This window comes from Neopelma chrysocephalum, unplaced genomic scaffold, assembly GCF_003984885.1.
Source record: "Neopelma chrysocephalum unplaced genomic scaffold, ASM398488v2 Primary Assembly neopelma1_72, whole genome shotgun sequence".
Lineage (NCBI taxonomy): Eukaryota > Metazoa > Chordata > Aves > Passeriformes > Pipridae > Neopelma > Neopelma chrysocephalum.
The window spans coordinates 8767480-8794844 of record NW_020897732.1 but is presented as its reverse complement, the minus strand read 5'-3'; the positions used below and the strand labels follow the sequence as shown (position 1 = coordinate 8794844).

General features: G+C 41.8%; 1 protein-coding gene across 6 annotated transcripts in view; it reads left to right on the top strand.

Annotated features, from left to right (window-relative positions):
• DPP6 (dipeptidyl peptidase like 6) overlaps positions 1-25271 on the top strand; it is a 547706-nt gene extending 522435 nt beyond the window's left edge. For 5 of the 6 annotated variants that reach the window (XM_027686849.1, XM_027686850.1, XM_027686845.1 and 2 more), the window contains exons 17-26: positions 9118-9165; positions 12393-12491; positions 14772-14841; positions 16810-17004; positions 17992-18046; positions 18938-19043; positions 19845-19903; positions 21370-21442; positions 21542-21615; positions 23032-25271. In XM_027686849.1, coding sequence (XP_027542650.1) covers positions 9118-9165; positions 12393-12491; positions 14772-14841; positions 16810-17004; positions 17992-18046; positions 18938-19043; positions 19845-19903; positions 21370-21442; positions 21542-21615; positions 23032-23178 — 926 coding nt within the window. In that variant the 3' untranslated portion in view covers positions 23179-25271. Of the gene's footprint in view, positions 1-9117; positions 9166-12392; positions 12492-14771; positions 14842-16809; positions 17005-17991; positions 18047-18937; positions 19044-19844; positions 19904-21369; positions 21443-21541; positions 21650-21690; positions 21873-23031 lie in introns of those variants that run through there. The other variant, XM_027686846.1, reaches the window with a different exon arrangement.
• The last annotated feature ends 2094 nt before the right edge of the window (positions 25272-27365 follow it).

The window sequence follows — 27365 nt, the reverse complement described above, 5'->3', positions numbered from 1 at the left end:
TCCAGGCAAACTGTGACCTTTTGGAACTTTTCCTGAGGCTCATGGAGCCTAAATTAGTTTCTGCTGTTTGAAAGCATGCACAGACTTAATCTCTGGGCCCTATTTATATTATAATTACTATATAATTCACATTTGCATTCACTTGACTCCCTTTCTTACTTAACAGCCGAGGTTGGCTCTTGCTTCTCGAGCCCTTTGTGAGGAGTTCATGGGTCACAAATCCCGTGGGGGGTGCTCATTCTCACTCCCTCACATGCCCCTATGGCTTCAAAATAGCAGGCTGGTGTGAAAAACAAACAGAAGGTACCACAATAACTTTTTCTCCAGGAAAAGAGAGGATGGTACTGTTGGTTTGGAAGTTGGACAAGAACCTCTTTTTTATCTCCAGTTAGCAACATAGTTATTAGTATAGTTTGAGATTAATTAAAATGGTGGCTTTTGTGGATGTTCCAGTGCATTTTCTCTTCCTTTAAGTAGACCATTTATGTTATAAAATACTTTGTTGTATTCTTATACATCTTTCAGGTGGTGTAAACTGCCTGTAAATACTCAGTGACATAGAATAAGTGGGAAAAAAAAATAATATGCGTGAATATTTAATAATAAAATTAAATAGAAAATGCTTGTAATTTTCAGAGCATGAAAAAAGATTGTGCAATGAAACTCCTGTCCCCTTTGAAATTGCCTCATTCTGCAAAGCACTACGTGTTTTTACATGTTTTGATCCCGTTTTCATTTTGATTCTTTCTTGTAAATATGAGCTGCTTGGCATTGCCCAGAGGAAGGTGATCTATCATCTGCTTCCAGCCAGGGCTCTTGTCACTTGGTCATTCTGCACATATAAAATTTTATCTGAGCTCCACTCGTAGGAGATAAATGACCATGACAACAGGCTTCCTCCAATGCTTCAAATAATGAAGCTTCACAAATCAGGCAGTGGCCTCCTGCATGTCTGGACCAGGGTGCATGTGCGTTATTTCCAGCCACAGGAGCGACCTTGGTTGAACTCATTATCCTGCAGTGGGTAGTACAGATGTTACCATCCCGCAAGATTTAAAGCTTCCTCTGAGGAAAACTGCTTCTTTCACCTTGTTTGTCAGCTGGACCAGCTGTAGGGTTTTATTGCTGGCTTTTGTTTTCTCTTTGCGTGATGCTTGTTAAGTCTTTTATTAATGCAGTCAGTACGTCAAGGATATATTAAAACCTGAGAGCTCATGGGAGGAAAACAGCTTAATAACCAGACAATGGGAAGCAGTGTTATTTATGGGTTATTTTTTTTAAAGTTAATATCCAGCACCAGTTATTACTTAATTATCCAGGAAATCATTTTTTTTTGCAAGAGAATTTTACTTATAGGAAAGAATAAATTAAGATTATCTAAATCAATTTACGCCTGGTTTTTAATGGAATAAACACAAAATATGCAATGGGGTTTTATTCTGTCTGTTAATGAGATGTAAATGGCACTGAGAAGAGAATGTTTTCTTTCATGCTGCAATTACAAAGAAATATCCTTTTCCCTTGAATTTCACAGAATTGTGGAATGGTTTGGGTTGGAAGGGACCTTAAAGAACATCTCATTCCAACCTTTCCTGCCATGGGCAGGGCCACGTTCCACTAGATCAGGTTTCTCAAAGCCCCATCCAACCTGCCCTTGAACACTCCCAGGGATGGGACATCCACAACTTCTCTGGGAAACCTCTTCCAGTCTCTCACCATTGTATTGTGATACTTTTCAAATGTGAAATCACAAAATCATAAGAGAATTCAGGTTGAAAGGAACCTTAGGAGGTCTCCAGTGCAACCTCCTGCTCCAAGCTCTGTCAGAGAGGATCAGATCAGGTTGCTCAGGGCTGTGTCCAGTCTTGCTTTCAAAGCCTCCAAAAATGCAGAATGCACAACCTCCCAGGGCATCCTGAGCTATCCAGTGACTTTCCAAGGTAGTCAGGGAATATAGGAAATGCCAAACACGTTAGTCTATATATGGTATTTCTCTTAGGATTAGCATATACTAATCCAATAAGAAACTTAAACTTTAAAAATAGGGACAAATGTTAACTTTTGCTTTTACCCCTTTCCAGAGTTTGCAGAAAGCCTGGATTAAAAGTGAATTCAAAGAGGTTAAATTGAGGGATTCAATTAGAAATAGCAGGAAATAGAATAGAAACCAGAAAAAGAGAGGGAATTGAGTACGGAGATTTTTCTGTTCAGATTCCATAGACTGAACCAGCATATTAGAACAATATACCCTAGGCTTTTTGGAAGTCAATGTCCCCCATGTGAACTGGAGTTGTTCCCTCCTGCCTCTGGTACTTGCAACTCTAGGTACACAACCATGGTGCTCTGTCAGGTTCCAGAAATCTGCGAGCAAATTCTCCTTTTTACAGCTGATCTTATCACTCCAATGGATGAACATACCTGCAACATTCCTTGGAGGTTGTAGGTTTTCAGCGTTCCTCTTTGGTTCCATCTGCACGCATTATTGCATTATGGCTTTTGAAAACCCCAGCCAAAGCCTCATGAAAGGGAGGAAATGCTCAGCCAATGTGACACCTCATTGGATGATATTAATTAAGAGGGAGAGGAGGGAGTTTAGTGAAAGGATTGTGAGCAAAGGTTAAGTACCGGCAAAATGAAAGCAGGAAGTAGATTATGATGAGGAGAAATATAAAGCTAATTGGAGATCAGCAGCAGGGTTCATTAGGAGCTGGTCTTGGGAATGACCTTACTTTGATTGTCCCTGGCAGCCTGAGAACCCAAAGCTGGATGAAGCTAATGGAATTTGTTAAGACCACAAAGCTGATAAGCATCATCAGAAGGCAGAGATAAATACTAGAGAAGCTGACTGTCTTGCAGGGCTAGAGTGGGAGAAATTAATAGTATGAAGAGTAAAATTAAGCACATGGTGACTCAGGGCAAGAATTTTTCTTGAATGTTTGAAGCTCAAGAGTTACAAGTGCCTCAGAAGAGCAGATGGGTGCCTGGGCACACAGTGCTGATCACTGGATGTCTGCACACTGACTGCCTGCTGTGGTCATGAGAAAGGTGAATGCTCTTTTAGGATGGATCAGTCAAAGAATTTTCCATAGAACTGGGCAATTGGCAGTTTCACTGTAAGGACCAGTATAAGGACCACTTAAGACATCCTCAGCAGCAGGGGTAGAGTCCTGGCCATTTCTGTTCAGGAAGGAGGAACTGAATGTAAAACTCTCTTTCATTAAAGAGTAAGATGAAAAGAAACTTTGTCTTGCAGAAGGGAGTTAAAATAATCTAGTTTATCTGACTGGGTGAGAGCTTTGGGGATACATGACTGCTCTGATTATAATGGAAATACTCATGCTTAGTAGAAAACAGATTGTTGGAACAAACCCAAAAAGGTGTAAATTGGAGTGACAGCCCGTGCAGCTTCAAGTTGGAAGTCAGTTCCTACCTGAAGAGCGAGACACCAGTAGGAATTCTATCAGCAAACCCAATTATATTTAGAGGGTGTTTGCCAATATTTTTGTGATACACAATTTTCTGAAGAAGCAAGGGAAGGTCTGCTCGTACCCAGAGGCCCCATGTCCTTCAGTGACCACAGAACAGACAGTGGGATGAGCTGGTTAATGTCAGCCCAGCTTCCTGCACTGCTTATAGGCACCTCTCAAAATCCCATGGAATGAACTGAGGACTTGACCATGATTATTTATTCAAGAAACCTTTTGAAGAACTCATTGGACCTGCTTTGTCTAGTGGAATTACAACCAAGTCTCATGTTCATTTGCCCTCTAGTCACTGCTAACTGATGCTGCTTCAGAGCAACCACATTTATTTCTGCTCTACATAAAGTAAGCATGAAATTTATTACCAGTATCAGACAGGGCAGAGACAAGCAGTACCATTACAGTGGTTTGTTTGATACTGCATGTTGCCTGAGAACAAGCCAGGATTGATTATTTTACAAGACAAGTTACATTTGAGGAAGTAAAGATTAGATTAAAAAATTAAATGCCTTGGGGAGGGAGAATAGCAGCACAAATCTGTTTGATGTTTATGTCAACAGGGTTGCCAAAGCAAACAGCACGAACATCTGTCCATAACATCGACCGTAAAATACTGTAAAGGGAAAAATATTTTAATTGTAAGCAGTGGTTCACAGAACTCCCCATGTCTTTATTTATTAGGCTGATAATATCACCCCAACATATGAACTTTATGCAGCACGTATAAATAATTCATGGATTAGCAAATAAAGAGATCTGGAATCTGTACACAGAGATGGCTGTTGCCAATTATCTCACTTGTGCAGAGCCAGACCCTTTCAGCTCCCATCGCTTGCAGCTGCTCTTTTAAATCATTCATCAGTGCTTAAGAGATATGCTGGTGGCGCTGGCAGAGAGCATTTGAATTTTCATTGTTTACACACTGTGAATTTAGCTTCTGCTCTGAAATTAACTGCAACATTGAAGCCTTTGAGAATACAGATGAGAAGAATAAGACAATTCCTCTTTTTATCCTTTTCAAACACTTCTGTAACTTTGATTACCTTTTCTGCAACTTTACTTCATATTCTTTTTATAATCACTACTTTAATTTTAAAGTTATAGTAACTGATACAATTCCCTGTGCTCTTTAGATCATGAAAACATCAGGAATACTATGGAATACAAAAATTATTGCAAAACAAATGTCTGGTAAATATTTTCTTCGAAGTTGTAGAATAATTTTCCATTTTTCTTCTGAAAATCTATACCTTACCACCTAAATGTCTAGAGTTACTTCTTTCTGATAGCTTTTAAGCAGAACCCTCTTGGAAATAATAACGAAAGCTGCTTAAAAATTGATGGCAAACCATGGCCAATGTTTTTTCTTGTCAAATTACTGAGCCACTGAGTTTCTGTGCTCTTCAGATCGCAATGGGTAGTACTTCCTCAGTGATAAATTTACCTCTTGTCATTGTAGTGATATGGCTCAATTTACTTCTTGCATGGATAATGACAGTAATGGTTTTAAAGTCGAAGGCCTTATGATAAGACCAGACTTTGAGCTGTAATAATTGAAAATCTCATTCCTGTAACTAGAGTTTTAAGCAGCATTATTAACCATGCATCTATTCAGGATGTATAGAGTGTGTCTACACACAGAAGTTATGTCAATAGTTTTGATCCTTTCCCTTAAGTTCTAACTAAAGCAGCAGCATTAAAACTTCTATCAGGTTACTGGATTTGTCTGGTGCAATGCTGGAGAGAGGAAAGGGAAATGGAGCCTGCAAGCCAGGTGAAGCAATTCCAGCTGATGGCATTCCACTGCACCCCATCCCACTCCTGACAGAGAGATGCAGAGAGGGATAACCAGGGTACAAAGCCTGTATGGTGCCACCCAGAACCCTAAAAATTTGGGAGGAGGTGGCAGGGAGCAGCAGTGCCAGGTCCCAAACCTGGGGAGCATCATAACCCTGCTTGTACTCACCCCTCTGCAGCCAGGGCTGGGACAAGAAATCCCACAGCATCACCTTCACTATGTCCCGCAGAAGGTGGCCTGCCCGTGATTTTGGGAACAGTCACCCAGGTTACGGGGTATGTGCTGGGTCTCTTTCACCTTTGCAAATAAGGGCAAAGCAGCTCAGTATCTGCTTTACTTCTGAGAGTGGAGCACTTTGTGTTTTATCCTTCAAGGAGCACAAGCAAGTGCTTGACTCCAGCCTGCTCCTGCTGCTCTCGTGCTCTCCAGAGCAAGAAGAAGAGCACTCACAGAGTTTCCAGGTGGGGTGGGTAGGCACGGACACTCATCAGTGCTGATCACAGAACAGAAGCAGCAGAATGTGCCAGGGCTCAGGAGTCCCCATCAAAGCCCGTTTGGATGGGCTCTGGAGGAAGGAGACATGGAGCAGAGGATGTCCTCGCTCTGCTTCTGTCAGCTCCCAGAAGTTCATTGAACAAATTAGGTTTCCCTCTCAGATCCACACATGACAGTGGATGGCATTTACCAGATGGCATGTGTAATGAGACTGTCACACCGTTGTAGGTTTAGAAATAAAGCAGGGCAGGCAGTTAATGAATATACACTGCTAATTTCAAGAATTTCTTTCTGTCCCTGTCAGGCATTAGATGCTCAACTTGTGCGTGTTGAAAGACTTTTGATGTGTCTGTATTAAAAGACACAGTGTAGCATGTAACCAGGTTGTTTTGCTTTAAAAATTGGCATTGAAATAAGCAATTTATGTCATTTCTAAAAAAGTGATTTTTTTCTCCTTTATTCAGCCTGCTCTCAAGTGAAATGCATTCTGGAATGTCATCACTGAGAATGTGTAATAGTAAGAGTAATCTTTCTTACAAACCTGATGATTCTACTGTGTAGATTTCTGCCTTTACCATTTTTCCTCATTTGTTGAAAAACAAAACTTAGGCAACTCAAAAGCAATTCAAAAGTCTGATTTTTCAAGGATGTTGATTCACTTCTTAAAATATTTTTTAATTTGATGTTACCTCAAGCTGAATATCTTTATATGGGACCTCACTTTATAACATCAATTTGGGGAGATGACAGTAGTAGTAGTAGTAATAATAATAATAATAATAGTAATAGTAGTAGAGTAGTGAGAGACTAAGTACACACAATAAATAATACATGGAATTTTCTAAACTACATACTGGCATTTTTCCTTATTTATTAGTTTCTCGTAGCTTTTTCAATGCCAACATAAAAATAAATTAGGAAATAAAAGGATTGTGTGCATTGTATTTCTCTCTTTATCCCTTTCTTTTTGTTATGCGTTTTTGTGTTAATTAAAGGACTGCTCTAACTCCAGTTGAAGTCATTTGGGAGGATGCCTTTTATTTTAGTGATGATTTTATCATGCCCATGTTTATTAGGTTTGTTGCTTTTCCAGCAGTCTGGCCTCTGGGACTGCAGGGGGAAAGCAGGGCAGATTTATAAATAAATATGGTCAGCATATCAATGTATATCAGTAGGAGAAAGGTAAATTCAGCTAAATCCTGGTGAGTAAACCTGTTTTCCTCTGTGTATTATATTCACCTTGCTGCATTCTAAAAAAAATGATGCAAACAAAGGAATTGGATTGTTAGGGGAAAAAAATCTCAATTATATGGAAATACAAGTCAGTCTGCCATATCAGTCATCTTAATTATAAATAAAATCCTTTCCTACCTTTTCTCTGTATAGGCAAGGTCTAGGTCAAACACTACTGATTGTATGCAATGGGGTGTGGGTTCTTGGCAGCATGGGGACCCAAATATAGTGCTTTAAAGTCTTTCTTGCTCTCAAGAACTTATTTCACCTACCAGACTGGTACAGATGGCTCACAGTAACCTGCTTTTGTTGCCATTAGTGTGCACACTGTCAGTCACAGCATTTCAGGGGCTTTTTGTCAGCCAGCCCTACAGAAATCGCTGGTGCACAATTGGTTATCCCACAGCATTTGCTTGTAGGTTAAAGGACTCACCTTCATGATGTCTTAAGAAGACATCCTAAAGGGACTGGAATCTCAGTGAATAACAGTCTCTTTAAGCTGTCTTACTTTTGAAGCTTAAGAAACATTTGGGTTCTTGATATTCAATGTTCAGTTTTGGGCCCCCTCACTACAAGAAAGACATTGAAGTGCTGGAGGGTGTCCAGAGAAGGGCAATGGAGCTGTAGAAGGGTCTGGAGCACAAATCTAATGAGGAGTGGCTGAGGGAATTGTGATTATTCATCCTGGAGAAAGGAGACTCTGGGGGACCTTATCACTGTCTACAACTACCTGAAAGGAGGTTGTAGCCAGGTGGGGACCAGTTTTGCCTCCCAAGCAACAAGCAATAGGGCTAGAGGAACTGGCCTCAAGTTTCACAGGGGAGGTTTAGATTGGATATTAGGAAATGTCTTCTCCAAAAGGGTTGTCAAGCATTGAACAGGCTGCCCAGGGAGGTGATGAAGTGACCATCCCTGGAGCTATTTAAAAGACATGGACATGTGGCACTTGGGAACATGGTTTAGTGGTGGGTTTGGCAATACTCAGATAATGGTTGGACTCAATCATCTTAGAGGTGTTTTCCAACCTGGGTCTATGGTTCTATGATCTTCACACACACATGGTGTGGGAGCCTGCTGGCCCTGCTGTTGGGATCTTTGGTGGGCAGACAGATTTCCCCAGCTGCTCACCCTTGCTGCTGTTATATCACATCACATCGTGGAGAAAGGGAAGGAAAGTGAGATAACCACTGTCTCTGAGGTGAAGGTGAGCGCTGTTTCATCACTACAGTGCTTCTTCCACCTTCCCAAGCAGTACTGTCAAGCTTATGGAAAAATCTACAAACAGGAATGGCAGTAACATGGGAGTGGCTGTCCTGGGTCAGCTCATCTTGGCCCAGTGTCCTGTCTCCAAGAGCAGCCACCATATGCCAACTGGAAAACAGAGGGAAAGAAGCTGACAACTATAATATGAACCTCATCTCATCTATCATCCCGTTTTTCTATCAATCAGCCACTTGGTGACTTTCTGAACAAGCAGATGAATCCAGATCACGGTGCTAAGGACTAAAGCAAGCTACAGCATGCTGTGGTAAAGACTATGGCATCCTGAATGTTGCAGCATCCTATGGCAGTGAATTGTGTGGCACACTCGTGCACTGCATAGCAATGATAATCCTCTTTGTATAACACTGACTGATTTCAATACCCAAATGCTGCATTTTAAGACAGAATATGAGGCTTTTTTAGTGTGAGAGCCAAACTGGTGTTTAATTCATTGAGAAAAAAATAATTTGCAAAACAGCAACAGTTATCCATAGCATACAAAATGTAAATGCTTTGTGCTGTGATGTTTGGGTGTCATTAGAATAATTTTAAAGGCAAGTGATTTAATTGTGTTTGTGCTAATTATAATGTTTACAAATTAGGGAAAGATGCATTTAGTGGTCTGTTGGGAAAGGGCTGTGAAACCTCACATGTCTTTGAGTCTACAGTACTGTCATTTAGTCATAGACTCTTTCTAATACAAGGGTGATTTGCTTTTTAGATTACTCTTGCATGAAAAGCGAGTCTCAAGAGTCTTCAGCTCCACGGAATTCAAAACCAGGTTCACGTGTGTCTGTGTGTGCTTTGACAGAAATTTAACCAAGTTCTTTTCTTCTTCTTTTCAAGGTCCTCGTGTCCCGATGGTGACTGTTCACAACACAACAGATGCACAGAGTAAGAATGGGCTTGAGCTTTGCAATTCCTCAGAGAAAAGTAGCCAGGCAGGACAGTGAGATGTAGCTGCTCTTTGGTAAACTTAAACTGCTGGGGAGCCCAGGCTGTGCCTAAATGCAAGTTTTCTTCAAGGCAGAGGGACTTGAAGAGCTGTTGTGCTACCATCACAACAGCTTTCTGTTTGGGCTACAAAAACAGTGGTTTGGGCATGATATTGGTTATCAGCTTTCTCAAAAAAAAATGCATGGTTCAAATCTCTCTCTGTCTTTTTTTTAGTCTTCCACAGAGTTTGTTTTATGTCCCATATATAAGAAATAAGATAATAAGAAATATTTAGCTTAATCTCCATTTTTAATAAAATCACTCTGATATGAATTATAAGAGATAATACAGAGGTGTGAGCCCCACAGGGGGTGCCTCTACCTGTTTTCCTGATCTGTCTGTGGATATTGTAGCACTTATTGTTTGGTAAGGCTTTTTAATTCTATTGATTTGCATCTACATCAGTGTGAAGGTGGAATTATTCAAAAAACAGGTTTCTTCCCTCAAAATATTTGGTACTGTCTGTAGCCATTACCAGACTGGTAATGTAGAGTCCAGAAAGCCATGGAGTCTCTGGGGTTCCTCCTTCACACCTGTAGCAATGCAAAATACCCAGGAAGATCCATTTTTCACCCCAAGTCAGGATGGCAGGGACCCTCAGACAGGCAGCCTTTCTCTGTCCCATCTATACAGGTATCTTAAACCAAGATGCCCCTTTCTCTCTTTCTTGAGTCTCAGGAGAGTTCATGGCAGGGTGTGGGACTGAGTCTCATGTGAAACCAAGATTTATCTGCTCCCACCATTTTGATGGGAGACTTTATCTTTCATTTTAACACAGAGTTTAGCCCAGTGTTAACCTACATTTAAGGATTTCAGGCATGGCTGTGACCCAAATAATAAGCAACACCTTTATTCTGTCTGCTTTGTACATGGTCGATACCAGTTTATCAAGTATCAGTTTCACTTAACTGGATTTACAGCGACTCACTGCCCTTGTCTCTGCAAAGGAACAGAGCAAAGCAGGGAATTTTACTCTCAAACTAAAGGTTTCCTGTGAAATGCTGGGCTGTTTCATTTCCCCTGAAGGAAACCACAGGAAAGACTCTCTACACAAGGGTATATCCCCCACACAACATAATCCCAGAGCAGCCCGGGTGATGCCCACAAGGCTCTTCAGCCAGGAGGGTTTCTTAGCTCTGACCTGCAGCTCCAAAGTGTCTTCCTTTTTCCTCCCCCTTAAACACAACACCTTAATTTTACCATAGGCAGACTGGCTATACCAGCATGTACAGGACCGTGCTCTCATGAGCTGTGTTATAGCCTCCTTATAGTTTTATAAAATACAGATGCTATAAAACAAATGAAGAAACAGCAAATGAAGGGCTTGAAAAAGTAACATAAACCACACCAGTTCTAGTTTTACTTTGACAGAAATATATGAGTAGCATTTATTACACAGAGAACTCAACCTACATCCCCTACTGAAATTCATGATTTTCTGCATATGATTACCATTTCCCCTGGTTCCTTCCCCCCCATCTCCCTCATTCTTTTGCTTTTGAATAAAAGGGCAACTGACAATTGCATGTTACTGAATTTACTTATTTAATATGAGCCCATTACTCTATAAAGGGACTTTGCCTCTATATTCTGCAGTAATCTGATAATAGTGAGTTGCACTGAATATTATAGCGTGCTTACATTTAATTAAGCAATGACCATTTGTACTCCACAGACTCAAGCTCCCTGTGGTCCTAAAGCAAAAAGGGGAGTCCTTTAGGAGATATGCCAATCTTTTTTATATCCTCCACAGTCTTCCTGGCTTTCTGTGAATGCAATTATATGAACAAATAAAACGGCTTGACAAAATTCCCCTACGTGGCAGGCCCCTTTCTGCTGATAAAGCTACTTGTGTATGCCATAATTAAATGAGAATCTTAATATTTAACCAAACGTAATAGGCTGTTGCTTTGGCACTTTTGTGGGGGCTGTGGTTTCAATAGAGAAAAGCTGGGCTTTTCAGAAGCAGGGTGAATAATCATTGAACCAATATATTGTTGTTGAAAGGTCTCTGAAATTTATTAACTGGGAAGGGCAAGTTTTTGTGCCGTGCCTGCCTGTTCAGCAGAGATGGGCAGTGAGAGTGTGATAATCAGGTACCAGAAGCGTTACTTGAGGAGCTGGGGCTACAAATCTATTTATCAGTGTGTCTCTAAAGGGAAGTTACAGTCAATGAAATACATAATGTGGTGCAAAATGTCAAACCTTCCTTGGGTTCACGTGGCAGAGATAATGCCCTGGATCCCCCTGGTCACACCCAGACTGATGCCATGGGGATGAGCACTGCAATGGGCTCCCCAGACCAGGATTCATTGCCATCACAGTGGTATCGTCCCAGCCCTTGAATCCCTCCTGTGTGGGGCTCAGGAGCTTCTCCATCACCAGGAGACATTTCCCACCACCTAGGACATAAAACTTGAAGTGTCTCCTAAAGTTGGGCCCTTTTCTTACCATCTGGGAAGAACTTGCTCTTTCTGATGCTGGAGGTGGCCACTTTTTCTAGAAGAGGCTCACCGGGTAGATCACATGGCCAGGATGTGGGAATAAAGGTTAAATCCTGGGAAGGAGGAAGGAATCCTCTATTTCAGACACAGCGACTCCTTGGGTAAGACACACAAAATGAACAATTCTTGAAACATTCCGAAAACCAAGGCTGTTCCAAACCCTGGTGTTGCAGGTTTGTATGACCTTTGTCCGCTCTCTTCTCCTTCCCATGGCTTTCCTTCCCATGGATTTTATGTTGTGTAGCAGCACAACCTTGTCCTGAAGTCCTGCATAGCGTCCTCCCTTTCCCCATTTATTATGTGTAACTTGGGCACAGACTTGAGGACCTCTTTATTTAACATCTAGGTTTACATGTCAGGTGGATGTCTGACCCTTAGCAGTGTACCAACACAGGTCACATTCCCATCTCCTGCAAATCAGGTGAATGCCACTATTTCAGGAATACAATTTGCCAATGCAGAACTTCAAAGACTTGACTGAATTAGACATCTGTGAGGACTAGAAGGAAATCCTTTCACGAGGAAACTAGTGTTATATATATTAAGGTGGCTATAAAATGTTAAAATGCATTTTCACAAACAATGCCAAAAGTTTTTATGCTCTTGACCTTCTTCTTTCAGAAATTTTTGAGCTGGAGGTAAATGAAAATGTGCAGCAGGCTGTAAATGACAGGCAAATGCCTAAGGTAGAATACACGGAAATCAAGATAGATGATTACAGTAAGTAGCACCTTTCTTCTCACTTATTTTTCTCTTTCACTGCTATAGCTGTGAAATGATACAGTCATCTTGGGTAGACTGGCAGGAGGAAAAATGACTTTGACTCTCAATAAACTCACACAGTTTCCAAAGCACTCTCTTAGGATGTGCTACATCAGGAGGTTATTACAGAGGCAGAATTTGATGAGAATTCAGCTGAAGAAAGGCAAAATGATAGGGTTGGGCATTTTTTTTTCCTTTTGAAACTCCTTTGTAGAGAAAAAGCCACTCTGGGAAATTACACAATGGGGTACCCCTATTGTTGGGGGCACATTTGCCATAGCTGTGTAGTGTGTTGTTATCTGAAATCAGTTTGGAGTGGGATACTGTGTGTGCTTGCTGGCTACAGCTGTGGCTGCCTTTCAGTGCACAATCTGAACTGCAGTGAATAAAGATGACTCTCCAGTGACTGCCCATTGCAGTCATTCAAGATTCTTTAAGAAAGCCATATGATTTGATAGGGTTGAAAAAAACCCAGCTATATAGGAAAAGACAAAAGATATTTCACCTGGAATAAAGAAAGTAAAAATTTGGAGCTGTTTCTATCTGCAGCTGGTGTGTTATTTCTACTACTTGTATAATCATCCCCAATGCATCTATATGCCAAAGAGAGAGAAAAAAGCCTGGTGGCAAACAGCCAAAATGTGAGCATCTTCTGCCTCTCTCTGTAGTTGTACCTGAAACAACCTAAAAAGCATCTCCTCTGGCTGTAAGCTTATAACTTACCTATGTGGGGAAAATCCACATACTTAGAGCTGCGCAATGGCTCCCCAAACTCCCAGTTTGTGTGTATGGTGGCAGCTCCAAATAAGCCCCAGAGACCCTGGGTTCAAAGTGTGGCCCATCTGGTTTCCCGCACCAGGAAGGAGCATGACTCTCTCAGGCAGTGAAATGAAAGCAATGAGGTGTGCTGGGGGCAGGCTACTGATTTCAACCATTAACAGATGTTATAAAATGTGAAGCAAAGCCTGAGAGACAGTTGCCATTTGAAAAATAATGGCCCTAAAATGTTCTGCTTGCCACACAGGCATTAGGAACATAAACCAGTGCGTAGAGTAACAGGGACAGACATTCATTCCCAGGTTTTATGGACAGGAGAAGATGGGGGGAAAGCCTGTCATTGAGATCCTGTCTGTCCCCCCATGAGCCAGCTTGTGTGACACTGGCAGTTTATTAGGGATAACTCAGCTGGATGCCAAATTTCTTAACTGCAAGTATCATTGCAATTCTGCTCATTTAACAAAAAATACACATGTGTGTGTAATAAATACAAACTGGCCACAGCCATGTGGCTGTTGTGCCGTGCCCTCCCTGTGTTTTCAAAGCTTTGGGCTGAACAGCCTTGAGAACACTGCACGTAGCACTTAGTAATATTTAAAGTCAAGCGTTGGCCTTTTTGGCTGTCCCTGGGCTATTGATCCAATTTGCAGCAATTAGCATTCAGATGGAATAACTAATTAGGCAGAGTGTCAGGCGAGGACTGCAAAGCAAACCACTTAAACCGCGCTGCTAATCTGCGTATTAATCTACGGAAAATGCTCCTAATACCGATTTAATTGCTGGGCCTTTGCTAATCTAGATTGTAGTTAACATTTTAAAAATAATGTTGAGTGTTTGTGTGCGTCAGTTTTGCCTATTGATTCAAAACCATAGAAATGCCATTCAGTTAAAAGAAGCTTTGGTGATCACATCCCACCCTGACATTGGTTCTGTACCGGTATAACAACATGGGCTTCAGCACCTTTGCCTCCTGTTTGGCAGCAAAATTCAGCCCTTAGGAAGTTAGGATTACAATACTTGTTTCTCCCTCTGTCTTCACACCATTATAGCAAAATAATTATATTTCTCTCCCCCAGCCACCATACTTAATTGGGTTTTAAATTACCATTTTCATCGCCAATTTTCCCCCTTCTCTGCTGCCCTGGAATATTGATTTCTGTCTGCGTCACACATTCAGCTGCCAAAAAAGGAAAATTATAGCTATTGACAGATGTTAATTGAATGCTGTAAAAGTGATGCATGACTGAGTGCTCCCAATTTACATTTCTTGTCACCTCAGCTATCACAATATGGGTCCTTTCTTTGACGACATCTGTGTTTCTAAGGTGTTATTTGCCACTGCCTCATAAAATACCATTTCGTTCCTACTCATATTTGGCCAAAACACGAGAAACATCTATTAGAGTTATGTCAACATTCCCGCATGGAAGACATGTTGTTATTTGTTCTTTTTTTTCTTAGAATTGCCAATGCAGATCCTAAAGCCTGCAATCTTTTCGGATACCGCGCACTACCCCTTGCTTCTGGTTGTGTAAGTTCTCTCTTGTCCTTTCTTTTTGTTCACATTATTAGGGCATTCTGGAGACCTTGGTCATGATCAGAAACTTCTAAGATATGTTTTGTGCAGGGAATGTCAGAGTCCAGCACATTGGTCCCTTCCCCTTCTCACTTCACAGCTAGAAGAGGCTGGATGTACATCCCTTCTCTCCTATGTTTGAGCCAAGGTTTTCAGCTACCAGGAGGGCACCCTAGTGAAATCCTGCAGAGTAAACTGTAGGATTTTATGAAACTGTTCCATGTACACTTGCAATTCAATAATTTGAGGGGCAGAAACAGGAGGAGGAGGAATAAAAGATGGATTTTGACTCCCTGTCCCAGTCCTTAGGGCACTGCATAACAGGTAGTTTTAGAGTGGAATTCAGTCAGCCTTACTAGAACTTAAGTTTTAGATGCCCTCATGCAGAAATCCTTCCCTTGTAAGTGCTGGTGTTCCCTGAAGTGACAGTAAAGAGAGAGCTGGAAACCTTTGAAGATCTGCACAATGTTAGCATTTATATTAGGTAGGTAGGTTTTCCTCCTGGCGGGCAAAGCAGATGGATATTTCTTTATGCAACATTTAGTATTAATAATACACATTACTGAGGGTTTTTTCTGGCAATTTGGAAAGAAACTGGGGGAGGGAATTCACTGATCCTGGAAGAACCTGTTTGGCCCTGGCTGCATCCCACTGCATCGCGTGCCTGCCAGGGAACAGCCCACGAGAGAGAGAAGCCTCATGCAGGAATGATGAATGCCTGGCAAATACCTGAACACCGTCCTGCACATCCCCCCATGAAGGACAAAAACACTGCAATAAGCGTGTTGTTACATCACTGAATTACTGCAGAGAAAATGTACTTCATTATGGAAGTGCTTGAGGAAGATTGGTACTCATCAAGCTAACGGCACTTGATTAGGCTGCCTCTGGAGCTGGATGGGTCTGGGTCTCGCTTGAATAAATGCAAATGACTGGAGTCACATGCGCATTAAAATCCTGCAGTGAGTTGCCTGATGTCTCTAAGAAGCCCAAAAACGACGAAAAGTGGATAAAAATGCCAGTGGCTCTACAGTAATCCCAGTCTTAAATTATTGCTTAAAGTCAGCATCACCATCTCTTGTTTTTTCCAAGTTGTCTGGCTCAAGTGGGGTCTGTGTTTCTGGAGACGGTTCCCTTGTCTGACAGGATCAGACCCTAACCAGGAGGGTCAAGAGGGAGTCGTTCCCACCCTTTCCCACCAATTTTAGGCCAAACTGGGCATGATTAAGCCAGTTTTTATCACTTTAAAAGAGTCCTTTCCCTCTGTACTTGTGTGAAGCATTGATGACAGAAGTGACTGACAGCTACATCTACTGCTGCTCTCCAGAACCCCATGGCAGAGGGAAGGGCAGGGCTGGGTGAATGGGGCAGTAAATGAAACCCCAGTGCTTGCCAGTAAAGGAAAAGATGCCTGATGTCTTCAAGCTTCATCCAATATATTTTGATTGTGCCTGTGGACTCCAAAGTCAAGCTCCTCTACAGAAAACCCCCTGCAACAGAAAAAAACCAGCAGCTTTGGGGAATGTAGAAAATAGATGTAGATTAGAGGAGGTATAAAAAAGGGAAAACTCAACTGATACCTGTGCCACTGCCCTGGTTGCTCATGGGAGGAATCCTGTCCAGTTAGGGATGTGCTTGCTAGGGTGGTTCAAAGCTCAGCTTAGCACAGCCATAGCTGGTGTGCACAGAGAGGGGCAGAAACCAACCTGCAGCTTCCACCCAGCCTCAAAACCCATCCCATGCAATCAGTCTTGTGCACGTCATCCTTGCAGAGAGTGGTCTCCCCTTCTAGAAACCTGTCCAGCCTTACCCAGCACGATGGAGCTGTGGGTCCCCATCCCACAGCAAGATCACGGTCCCAAGGAGGGCGTTTGGCCCCTGCTTGGTGCCTCTGCCTTTGCTTGATGCCTGTTGCTGTTTCAGAGACGGGACACCCGGGAGCCAGATAGTAACGGAGAGGTTTGAGGTGACGTGGGAAAGTGTCATGGTCAGCTCTCACAATGCCATCGTGCTGAAGTTCGACGGCCGTGGGAGTGGCTTCCAGGGCACTAAGCTACTGCACGAGGTCAGGAGGAGGCTGGGCTTTTTGGAAGAGAAGGACCAGTTGGATGCTGTCCGGTCAGTGACATCCTTATTGAAGAAATTCTTTCACTAATGATAATGAACCCAGTACCATCATTAGTCCTGGTTGTTTTAATGGTGTGTGGGGTAGAGCAAGGAGATGGGAGGGAAGGACACTGTACATACAGCTGTGACCAAGTGATGGCATGTGAGAGGGAGCTCATGCCAGCCAGTGCAGAGGGAGAAAAACAAGCCTTAAACAGAGCTAAATTAGAGCACACTTATCTGTATCACATGTTCAAAGCCTACTTATTTTTAGCTCTGCGCAGTCATACAGCTACAAACAAGTAAGCTTGAATATCTGTTCCTATATTAATCTTTTGCTTGCCTGGTGGTTACAAAAACCCATCTTTAAATCCTTAAACTTTTTAAAGAGAAAAACCAGTGCAAAATCCTGAATATCAAATCCTGTCATATTGTTAGATTTATTCTGCACATAATCACATTAAAACCACTATCAGAGTATTGCAATAGCTTTGCAATAGCTTATTATGACTTCCAAAGGTACTACAGATTATTTGTTACCATTGCTTGGTCAAATCCAACACATGAGGATGCAAGATTAAATCAAACAGACTCATGTGAAAGCAGCTTGTATGACACGATTTAGATTGTCTACGTCAAGGGGTAAGAGCTTTAAACTGAAAAAAGGCAGGTTTAGATTTGATATTAGGGAGAAATTCTTTACTGTGAGAGTGTGAGACCCTGGAACAGATTTCCCAGAGAAACTGTGGATGTCCCATCCCTGGAAGTGTTCAAGGCCAGGTTGGATGGGGTTTTGATCATCCTGGTCTAGTGGAAGGTGTCCCTGCCCTTGGCAGGGGTGTTGGAACGAGATTATCTTTAAAGTCCCTTCCAACCCAAACCATTCTATGAATTTTTCTGTGGCCACCCTAGTTTAAAGCTGGTTAAAATCACACTGTGTTTGCTATATCTGAGGGAAAAATATTTTTAACCCATTGTTTCTCCTCTCTCATGTTTTAGGACAATGCTGAATGAGCATTTCATTGATAAAACGCGAGTCGGTGTGTTTGGGAAGGTAACATTTTCCCATTGTTCTTCTGTGCTCTTCAAGTTGGCTGATGTGGCTAAGCAGCTGAGCTAAATCCTGACTTATTGAATATGTCAGTGGTCACTTTTTTATTAATATTTATTTTTGAGATAGAGTGCATCTTGCTCGGAGATGTTAAAGGTGGAAGCTTTCATTTTATCAATATGTTCATCAATTGCTTTTTTTAAATTAACTTCCAAGTGAAAGAGTGACTATTGCTCAGAAAAACCTTGTCAGATAATTAATTATTTTTTCCCATTGCAAACTTTCATTTCATTTTCATCTTGTCTCTTAAGGCCTGTGGGAATGTGGGTTTATCATGTTCACAAGTGCACAACAACACTATGGAGGCTGATTTGCACTACAGTGTGTGTCTGGCTGGAAAACAGCAATTATAAAGTACACATAGTTTAACATGAGAAGGGGACTGGGAGTAGAAATTGTTTATGGTGGGGGATACAGGCTTGGAGTGGGTGAAGAGAGCTGCACATACAGCAGCATCTCTGCAGGGAATTGTTAACAGGCTGACAGCAGACACTGAAATTGTGATGTTCATTTTAAATAGCGAAAGACTGGGGTAGTGTTTTGGAAAGGTAACATACCTGGTTAGAGCTAAAGCCACAAAATGGGATGAGGAAGGCCAGCTCCTGGGCACACAGCCATCCTACCTTCAGGAAAGTGCAACAAGTGTAGAGCTCATCTTCAGCCACGTGTGCCAAAGACAGGGAGATAAGCCTTGGTTTTTTTCAGTGCAAGGTATTAAAGGGTCTGTAATGGTCAAGTGTTTGCTGCAAGGTCTAAGCTGCCCTGTTTCTGTACCCAAAAGCAGCAGTGCCTCACAGCAGGACCACTGACACCCCTGTCCCCTTTCTGTTCCAGGATTACGGCGGCTACCTGAGCACTTACATGCTTCCAGCCGGTGAAGAGAACCAGGTGTTTGCCTGTGGAGCTGCTCTTTCCCCAGTGACAGACTTCAAACTATATGGTAAAATATGACCACAAATGATATTTCTTCCTTATCCTTTCCCTTTATTCTCCAAGATCTTTCCTGTTTTATAACCTGTGTCTTCGTAGGAGTAGCCATAAACACTTTTTCCCCCAGTCGAGCAAATTTGTTGACACCAGTGGGACCAGCCATGGTGGTCAGAGTATTATTACTCCTTTTAAATAAAGGAGAACTGCCTTTAAACCTCTCCAGCCTCTGCCACCAACCACAACCACTACCTTGAATGTGCTTCTTTCTTGCCTGAACCATCCATCCATGCAACCTGTGGTCCAGTCTGCCACACCCATTCTGTCTCTGACAACAGTACTCCACTGCACATGGTGGTCCTTTCTCTCAGGGACACCCGTTGTTCCCTTTGCACTTAGTGCCAGTGAAAATCAGGGGACTGCCATGGAAGTCAGTGGTGTTCAACCACCCTTCTGGAGCTGCACAGTTATCCCTGAGAGTGATGGGGACTTGCTGTTGATGGAGAAGGCCTTCAGAAAGGAGAGAGGGACAGAAAATGATAGTGTTCTTCTCTTCTATCTCGGTTGCATTAAGGAAGAAAAAAAAGGCTCTTCTGTGACTAATTTAGAAACCAGAAGTACATGGTGATAATGACAGACTGTAGTATCACACGTATCCTTAAGTGTATTTTCAAAAACTTTTAGAAATATGTCCTCTATAATTAAGGCGACGTTAGAAAATAAGGCCTTTTTTAGCATTTTCAATATTTGACTCAGAAGCACCAGTGTGCTCACTTATGACTGAAAGTGATGTTTGCATTTTTTTCTTTTCAAGCTTCAGCGTTTTCTGAAAGATACTTGGGCTTGCACGGGATTGATAACAGAGCATATGAGGTAACTGCATGGACACTGCATTTTCCTGATAAAATGTGAACTGGGTTTTAGCTCTTCCTCCATGTGTTCTCTTTTGCAGAGGGAGCAAGGATATGCAAGAGACTCACTAGTAAAGCTCTGAAGGTTTCTTTCAGCCTGCTTGCTGCTTTTCTTGTCTTAATAGTAATAATGGATAAAGGTTTTATTGATTAGCCCTCATGTCTGCCTCTCTAAATTGGATAAATACAGTTATACCAGTTTTAGAGATTGAAAGAGTGACTCAGCTGTGCCCAAGAGGACACAGTGTCACAACCTCCTTGAAAGTTCCTGCCACTGGTCGTGCCACTTTGATTCTCTCTGAGATATACTTTTTGACTCGAACTCAAGTAAAGCTCAGCTTTTCTTGACTTTCTCAAAGTATGTGATATTTCAGGCAGAACTCTGTGTCAGAATTGAGCAGGACATGGGAAAGGAGACATGGCACAAGACATTTTTTAGTATGTGTGATGGGATCAGTTATATACTGTGCTGCTATTACTCAGAGGAAAAACCTAATAAAGAATAGTCACACAAACAGAATATTTTATAGAGAAAACTTTGCTCAGCTTCTAAGCCTTGTCTTCAGCCAGAAGACAGGAAGGCAGCAAAGGTTTGGCACTGTGTTCTCACAGAGAAGGTTTATCCTGCTTATCTAAACTCTTGAGTTCATTGACTCTCAAATTTTGCACTCACAATTTCTAGATCAGTACAAACTCTTATTTTCCTCTTAGAAATTTGAAGGCAGGTCAGTACAGATGAAAGCAAGATAAAATATTCCAGAAATGAGGCCTTTGAATTGTCACGTACTCTTTGTGCATTGAAGAGTTGGCCTAAGCAAACAGTGGTACTTCTGGTTGTCTCCTGAGCTCTCTGCAGAGCTTGGCAGGGTCCTTAACTGAGTGGAGAAGTTCTTCATTTCTCCTACCCTGTACCATTTGCAGTCGCTCAGATTTGTGGGTTTTTTCCCCTGTGCATCTGTAAGACAGCTGGGGGTAAAGCCATTCTCAGCAGCGGACACTTGAATTTCGTATCAGATCCTCTCCAGAGTTGTTAAAGCTCATTGAGGTTGGCTTTCAAACCTCACCAAAGTCACTCCAGCTTCCTGAAGAGTTCTTAGGATTTGGCACCTGGGCATGCTTTTCATCAGTGCTTTCACCTGAAATCCACTTTGATGTTTTCCATGTGTTCTGCAGTTCAGGTTTTAGTGAATATTATCACAACAGTCAAGGGTCTCTGAGTTCTTCCTGCTGCTGACACTGAGCCTGGAAGCAGGGAGTGGGGTCTATTTCACCTCTAGATTGATACAAGTAGCCAGGAGAATATGCTGTGCTAGTGTCTGCTTGTTATCATTGCGAAAAAGGATTAAATAGAAGTGCTTCTATTGCCTCCATATAAATTGCTAATTTCTGGCAAGTTTTTAAATCTTATTGCAACCTTTACCTTCACAGATCAGCAAATTATCACACAGAGTCTCATTACTGAAGGAACAGACATTTTTGATCATTCATGCTACCGCTGATGGTAAGTTAGCCCATCATTTGAGCTCATTATATGTTTGTGATAGCTTTGATTTTTCTTAATTAAATTTGCCTCTTTAATGATTGCAATCTGTTTTTACAGAAAAAATCCATTTTCAGCATACTACAGATCTTATCACACACCTAATTAGGGCAAAGGCTAATTACAGCTTGCAGGTATAGTATGTGTTTCTTTTTTTTCATATTTGAAGTTATTTACCAGTTTGAACTCAAACTGCTGTTATGAAAAGCAAGTTTTGAAAAGCCACTTGAAAATTCAGCCTGGCAATAGAAGTAGCACCAGCATATAACATGTCCCTGTGCTTATCCTTTCCTGTTCTTATGTGATACCACTATTTTGGTTTGGACTGCTGTAGAACAATTATTAAATTACAGTAAATTAGGTTGTGAGAGACAAGTCTGTAAGGAATTTATGCCTGCTGAGTTTCTTTGGGAACAACAGAACAAATTCAGGATAAATTACAAAGGAAACAGGGATCTAAACTAAATCAACCAGAAAAGTTAAGAGAAATGTCACTTAAATGTGACACCCCGCTCTGAATTACATACTGTGGTCTAGAAAACCCCACCTTCCACCAAATTATATCCCTGTTTTGCTGAATGGCCCATGTCCAAGCTATCAAAGCTTTCAGAACGAACCCCACACCAGCCATGGGGGTGGTCCCAACCTCTCTGGGACATCCCAAGCCACAGCCGGGAGGGCGGAACTCGCCCAGGCTCAGTCCACGCCTTGCTCCAGGCCATGGGTACAGGTGGTTGTGCTGCAATGCCCAAGTCCTAATAATGCTTGATTTACTGAATACCATCTCCCTCTGGCTGCATTCCTGCAGAGCTTCCTGTGGTGGGTGTGCTCACTCCATCACGCTTCAGGCAGGTGGGATGGAGTGTCCGAGCAAAGAGCTTGGAATGGATTTGGTCAGCACTACAAGGAGTGAGGTGCTTCTGCTCATTTTCCAATGCAGAAGAATTAGTACAGTGGGGCTTGAAGGCACCAATGAGCTTGACACATGTCAAAAGTTAGTTGAGGACTGAATTGGAGGCCTGAGGGACCTGTGTCTTGGACTGAGGTACCCAGAGCAGCAGAGAGACACCTCAGTCCTGCCTGCAAGCATCCAGCCCTAAGGGACTTCTTTTTCCCCCTTCAATAGTTTAAACTATTTAATTTCTAGCTTCCTGATTTTTTTCTATTTAATTACTCCTCCAGCAAACTTTATTTAATTTTTTAACTCAATTTCTTCTGTTTTAAGCCCTCATTTTAGTCAGTCAAACCTAATGCCATATCTCTCCAAAACTGGAGGCTTTTTTCTGTTTTCACAAGGAGCGAGCACTGTTGTTTGTAAGTGTGGTCTGGTTCTTCTTAGCCTGAACTTGTTCAGAATGGAATTAAATGGAAAATCCTCTCCCCAAAAAAGTTCCTCGTGAAGGAACGTGCAAGTCTGCTCTTGCATCCTTGGGAAGGCCCGCAGTTCTGGGGAGATGCAGTGGGTTTGCAGGTCAGGTTGAGCTGCAGATGTGGGTGGTCAGTGCTCAGACTTCAAGCTCCTTAAGGTGTGTATTTGCCTGTTTTTGCAGATTTACCCCGATGAAAGCCATTACTTCAGCAATGCAGCAATGGAGCAGCATTTATACAACTCCATAGTCAACTTCTTTGTGGCGTGTTTCCAAGTTCAGGACAAACTCCCACTAACTCCACTGAAAGAGGAGGAGGATGAAGATTAACCCTGTTTGTCCGTGCCAAGCACAAGGCAGATCTCTCTGACAATATGCAACTGGATCATTTTCCTGAAGAAAGAGATGTTACGTTGTTAGCATGTATTTAAAAAAAAACTGAAAGCAGCTCATCTGCTTTACTTGACAGCAACTCCTTCCTAAATGGAAGAACATTAAGCATGGTGAACTCAGCAGAAACTGCTGTCTGAAATGAATCCATCACAACCAACATCTTCTTTTTCTTTGGTTGTTGTTTTTTTTTTCCTTTTTTTTTCTTCCTTTTTTTTTTGTTTGCCACCAAATGACTTCTGCAGTGGAAGTGGTGAGACACTGAACTTGAAGGAACACCCCAAGAAACCGCTTTGAGGACTGGAAGATTTAATGTCTCTTTGCATTCAAGCAGTCAAGCAGTAGCAGTGAAATCCATCATCCATATTAAGGTTACTATAGTTAGCATCACACTATGTCAGAAAAAAAAATCTAACCTAATACATGGAAAAGATTATAGCACAATTATTTTAAAGGATACTGATTCATACACACTTGCCTGCTCTTCCCCATCTTCAGGAGGTTTGTCATTGCTACAGGACATACAAATTCAATTGCACGGAGTATCACCATAGTTACACCAATCTTTACCTTCCTGTAATTATTTCATTAATTCTGTGTTGCTCTTACTTCTGTTTTCATTGGGTCTCATGCTTACCTTATTAGCTTCTCAGCTTGTTCTGGATGGGGAAAAAAACATACTGAATTAACCAACTCACTTTAGACCTCAGGGGTCTAATGAGGTAATGGGAGTTGAGGTACCCAGATGTTAAAAAATCCATTAGAATAAAGCAAAGAAAAACTCACTCTCGTGTTCCCAGAATAGCTTTTGCCAGCAAGATTGAGTATTTTCTTTGGCAGCCTTGAAAAATATGCACATAAATAAGCTAAATCAGCTTAACATTGAGATATTTTTTATGGTAATGTAGAAAAATATGCGACAGTCATGATTATTCTACTTCTTCTTTTAGTATTGAAACAACTGGTTGGCAGCCTGTTGGTGAACAGCTAATTGAGGCTGTGGTAGCAGGAATTTGTACCAGATACTGCACAGATCATCTTATAAAGCCATTTAAACAGAACCAATGTGCAGAGATTTATTGCACATGCTGTGTGTGGCTTAGTTTTGTTCCAGGTCAATGATTAGCATATTTCCAAACGCATTTAAATATCTCTTCTGTTCACATTAGTTTTGACAAGCATAAAAGCAAAAAAGAAGGATTTTTGCTTTAGAAGATATAACTTTTCGTTCTAGCAGTACAAAGCAACTTTTAAAACTTCTTGTGAAAACGTTCAACTCTCAGAAAGAAATCCAACCTTCATCCACGTCCCACGTCATAAGAATTTTGACTAGTGTCGCTCCTTGTAAAATATTCTGACCAAATGTACAGCCAGTATTAATACTGTATATTTCATTTTGTTGTATATAAAGGAATGTAAGTCAGCTCTTCGTCAGATCCCCAATCCAATATTAGTCTTGTGTTCGGCATGCATGCGGTAACACTTCTTTGCTGATCAGGACTCTATAGAAGTACTAGCTTGGAAATATAACAATTAATGTAGTTTTCTTTCCTTGTTTTAACAGCTTGAATGTCAATGCCGGTTTCTACTTTTTACATAGTACTGTGGGTAAACTCACATCCTGACAGCAATGATGATGTTTCCATTGTGTTCTTTAGTGTGTCTTTTTTCTTATCTTTATTTTAAGCTTTGAATGTTGGTTGTACTTTGACCATCATGAAAAAAATGTATTGATAAACCACAGAAATGACCTGGTTTGGTTCAGATTATCTTCTTTACTTTACAGTGCATCGACATTGTGTGAACAAGAACTACAGTATAAAATCTGCTTTATCTGGCAAAAATGCCAAATAGACAATAAGAATGCTGCGTGTCCAGATTTTGCTACTCTGAACAGGCTCAAAAGCCTGAAATGAACTTGAACTGAGAAATGTAAAAATCTGCTCTGTCCACAATCTTTTGTAGAAAGAACTTTAGGATGTGGCATGGTAGTGTTTGTTCATTCATGGAATAAAAAACATTATTTTACCACCCTGGTTGCTACTGCTGTTATTTTGTGATAAGTTCTTAAATAAGCATCAGGTAGCTGAAAGTGCTATTCCTGGTTGAACTGAGCCCAAACTTCAGGGTGAAGATCAGAAACATGAAAAGAAATCTTTATAAATAAATACATGTTGCTACATAGATGTTGCCCACAAAGATGCTCAGAGGACTGGAGCACCTCTCCTATGAAGACAGGCAGAGGGAGTTGGGGTTGTTCCACCTGGAGAAGAGAAGGCTCTGAGGAGTTGGTTGAGCACCTTCCAGTGCCTAAAGGGGGCTTATAAAAAAGAGAGGAAGTGACTTTTTATATGGACAGAGAGTGATAGGACACTATCACAACGTGTTTAAACTGAAAGAGGAGAGATTTAGATTAGATGTTAGGAAGAAATTCTTCAATGTGAGGGGACTGAGGCACTGGAACATGTCTGGAGAACCTGTGCATGACCCATCCCTGGCAGTGTTCAAGGCCAGTCTGGATGGGGCTCTGAGCAACCTGGTCTAGTGGAAGGGGTCCCTGCCCATGACGGGGGTTGTGGGGGATAGAACTAGATAATCTTTAAAGTTCCTTCCAACACAAACCATTCTCTTGAGGAAATGATGAAGTACCACAAAGTGGGTCTGATCCCAAAGTAGCAATCAATAAGAAAACCACCATCACTCTCTAGTCTTTGGTTAAAAATTCACCTTTCCGCCCTTTCTACCTCCTGACCTGGCACGTGGACTTCCTGAGGGCATCAGCCAGGCACAACAACTTCACCAAAGGGAGTTTTGTTGTTCCATCCCGTCCTGGTTTCAGTCAAACCACGACACATCCATTATTTAATTTCCCTAAAGTTGCTCGTGGGTTATAAGGCAGGAACAAAGAGCTAAGACTTACAGAGTCTGCAAGAGCAGGTTTTTCTGTAGATGATTCTCCATCAAGAAAGGGGCAAGAGGAAGGAGTCACCCCACTCAAATTCAGGTATGTGTTTCCCTTTAAGCCAAGAGGAGAGCCAGAAGCCTGTCAGGGCCAGTCTCAGACACCTCCCTTGAAAGAGTGGCAGCTTTTCTCTGTGCCCATTTTCTCCACTGGCTGCAGGGATGGGTGTGACTATCCCAGACTAAGACAGCCAGGGGACAAGTGAGGGCCATCCCTAGCTATCACCTGTAACACCACTTTGATCCAGCAAGATCAGCTGGATGTTCCTACACCTTCTTCACACCTGAAAAGAAAATCCTTTCATTTCACAGATTCCCCGGAAAAATGGAGATTTTTTTTGCTCAGATTAGAAATCCTGACTGTGGCTGTACCTTGCAATATACCACACTCCTCCCTCCAGTGATAACTCAGAAAGATTTAAATCTGCACAAACATACATTTCTCTAGGCCTACTAAAGACATAAAAGACCTTTTAACCCTAAAAGACTAAAACCACATAACAAAGCTGTGATGCTCAGCAGACACTTGGAGGTACAAAGGTGACAAGGATGTTTTGCAGGTGCACCTGCTGACTTGCTGCACCTCTTCAGTGCCCAGGGTGTTGTCATATCAGCTGGCACCAACTTGACTGAACCAGATTCACAGGAAGAGAAATTTAATATTTCACAGCAAACCCAGAAATTATTGTGGACATTACTCTAATCTTTGTTGCCAGCAGATGAGCATACAAGAAGCTGGAGCACTGGTACAGGGAAGGGCAGATTGCTTTAGTACGAAATAGCTTTGCTGTTATTTTGCTTAATTACCTAAATGCAACTAGTATTTTTTTTATTGTCCAAACAAATCAGGCTCATACTGTCAGCTAACTGGCATTTCTGGATGCCATAATGTTCAACTGTGGCATCCCAAAGCGGAAGAGAACTAATGAGCAGTGCCCTACTAATTCAGAAGGAAACCGCAGAGGGGAAAACGAGGCATTACTGTTAGCTAATTAACAAAGCCAGGCAGCCAGCCATGTTTGTAATTGTGTATGGGTTCAGGCATGGAGCATATAAACCCATCCAAGCTCTACCTATGGGCTCAAGCCAAATAAATGTTGCATATGAAGAGCTCGCTCAGGCTGGGACTGACCAGGCACTGGATGTCTTAACTTTGCATATTGGCT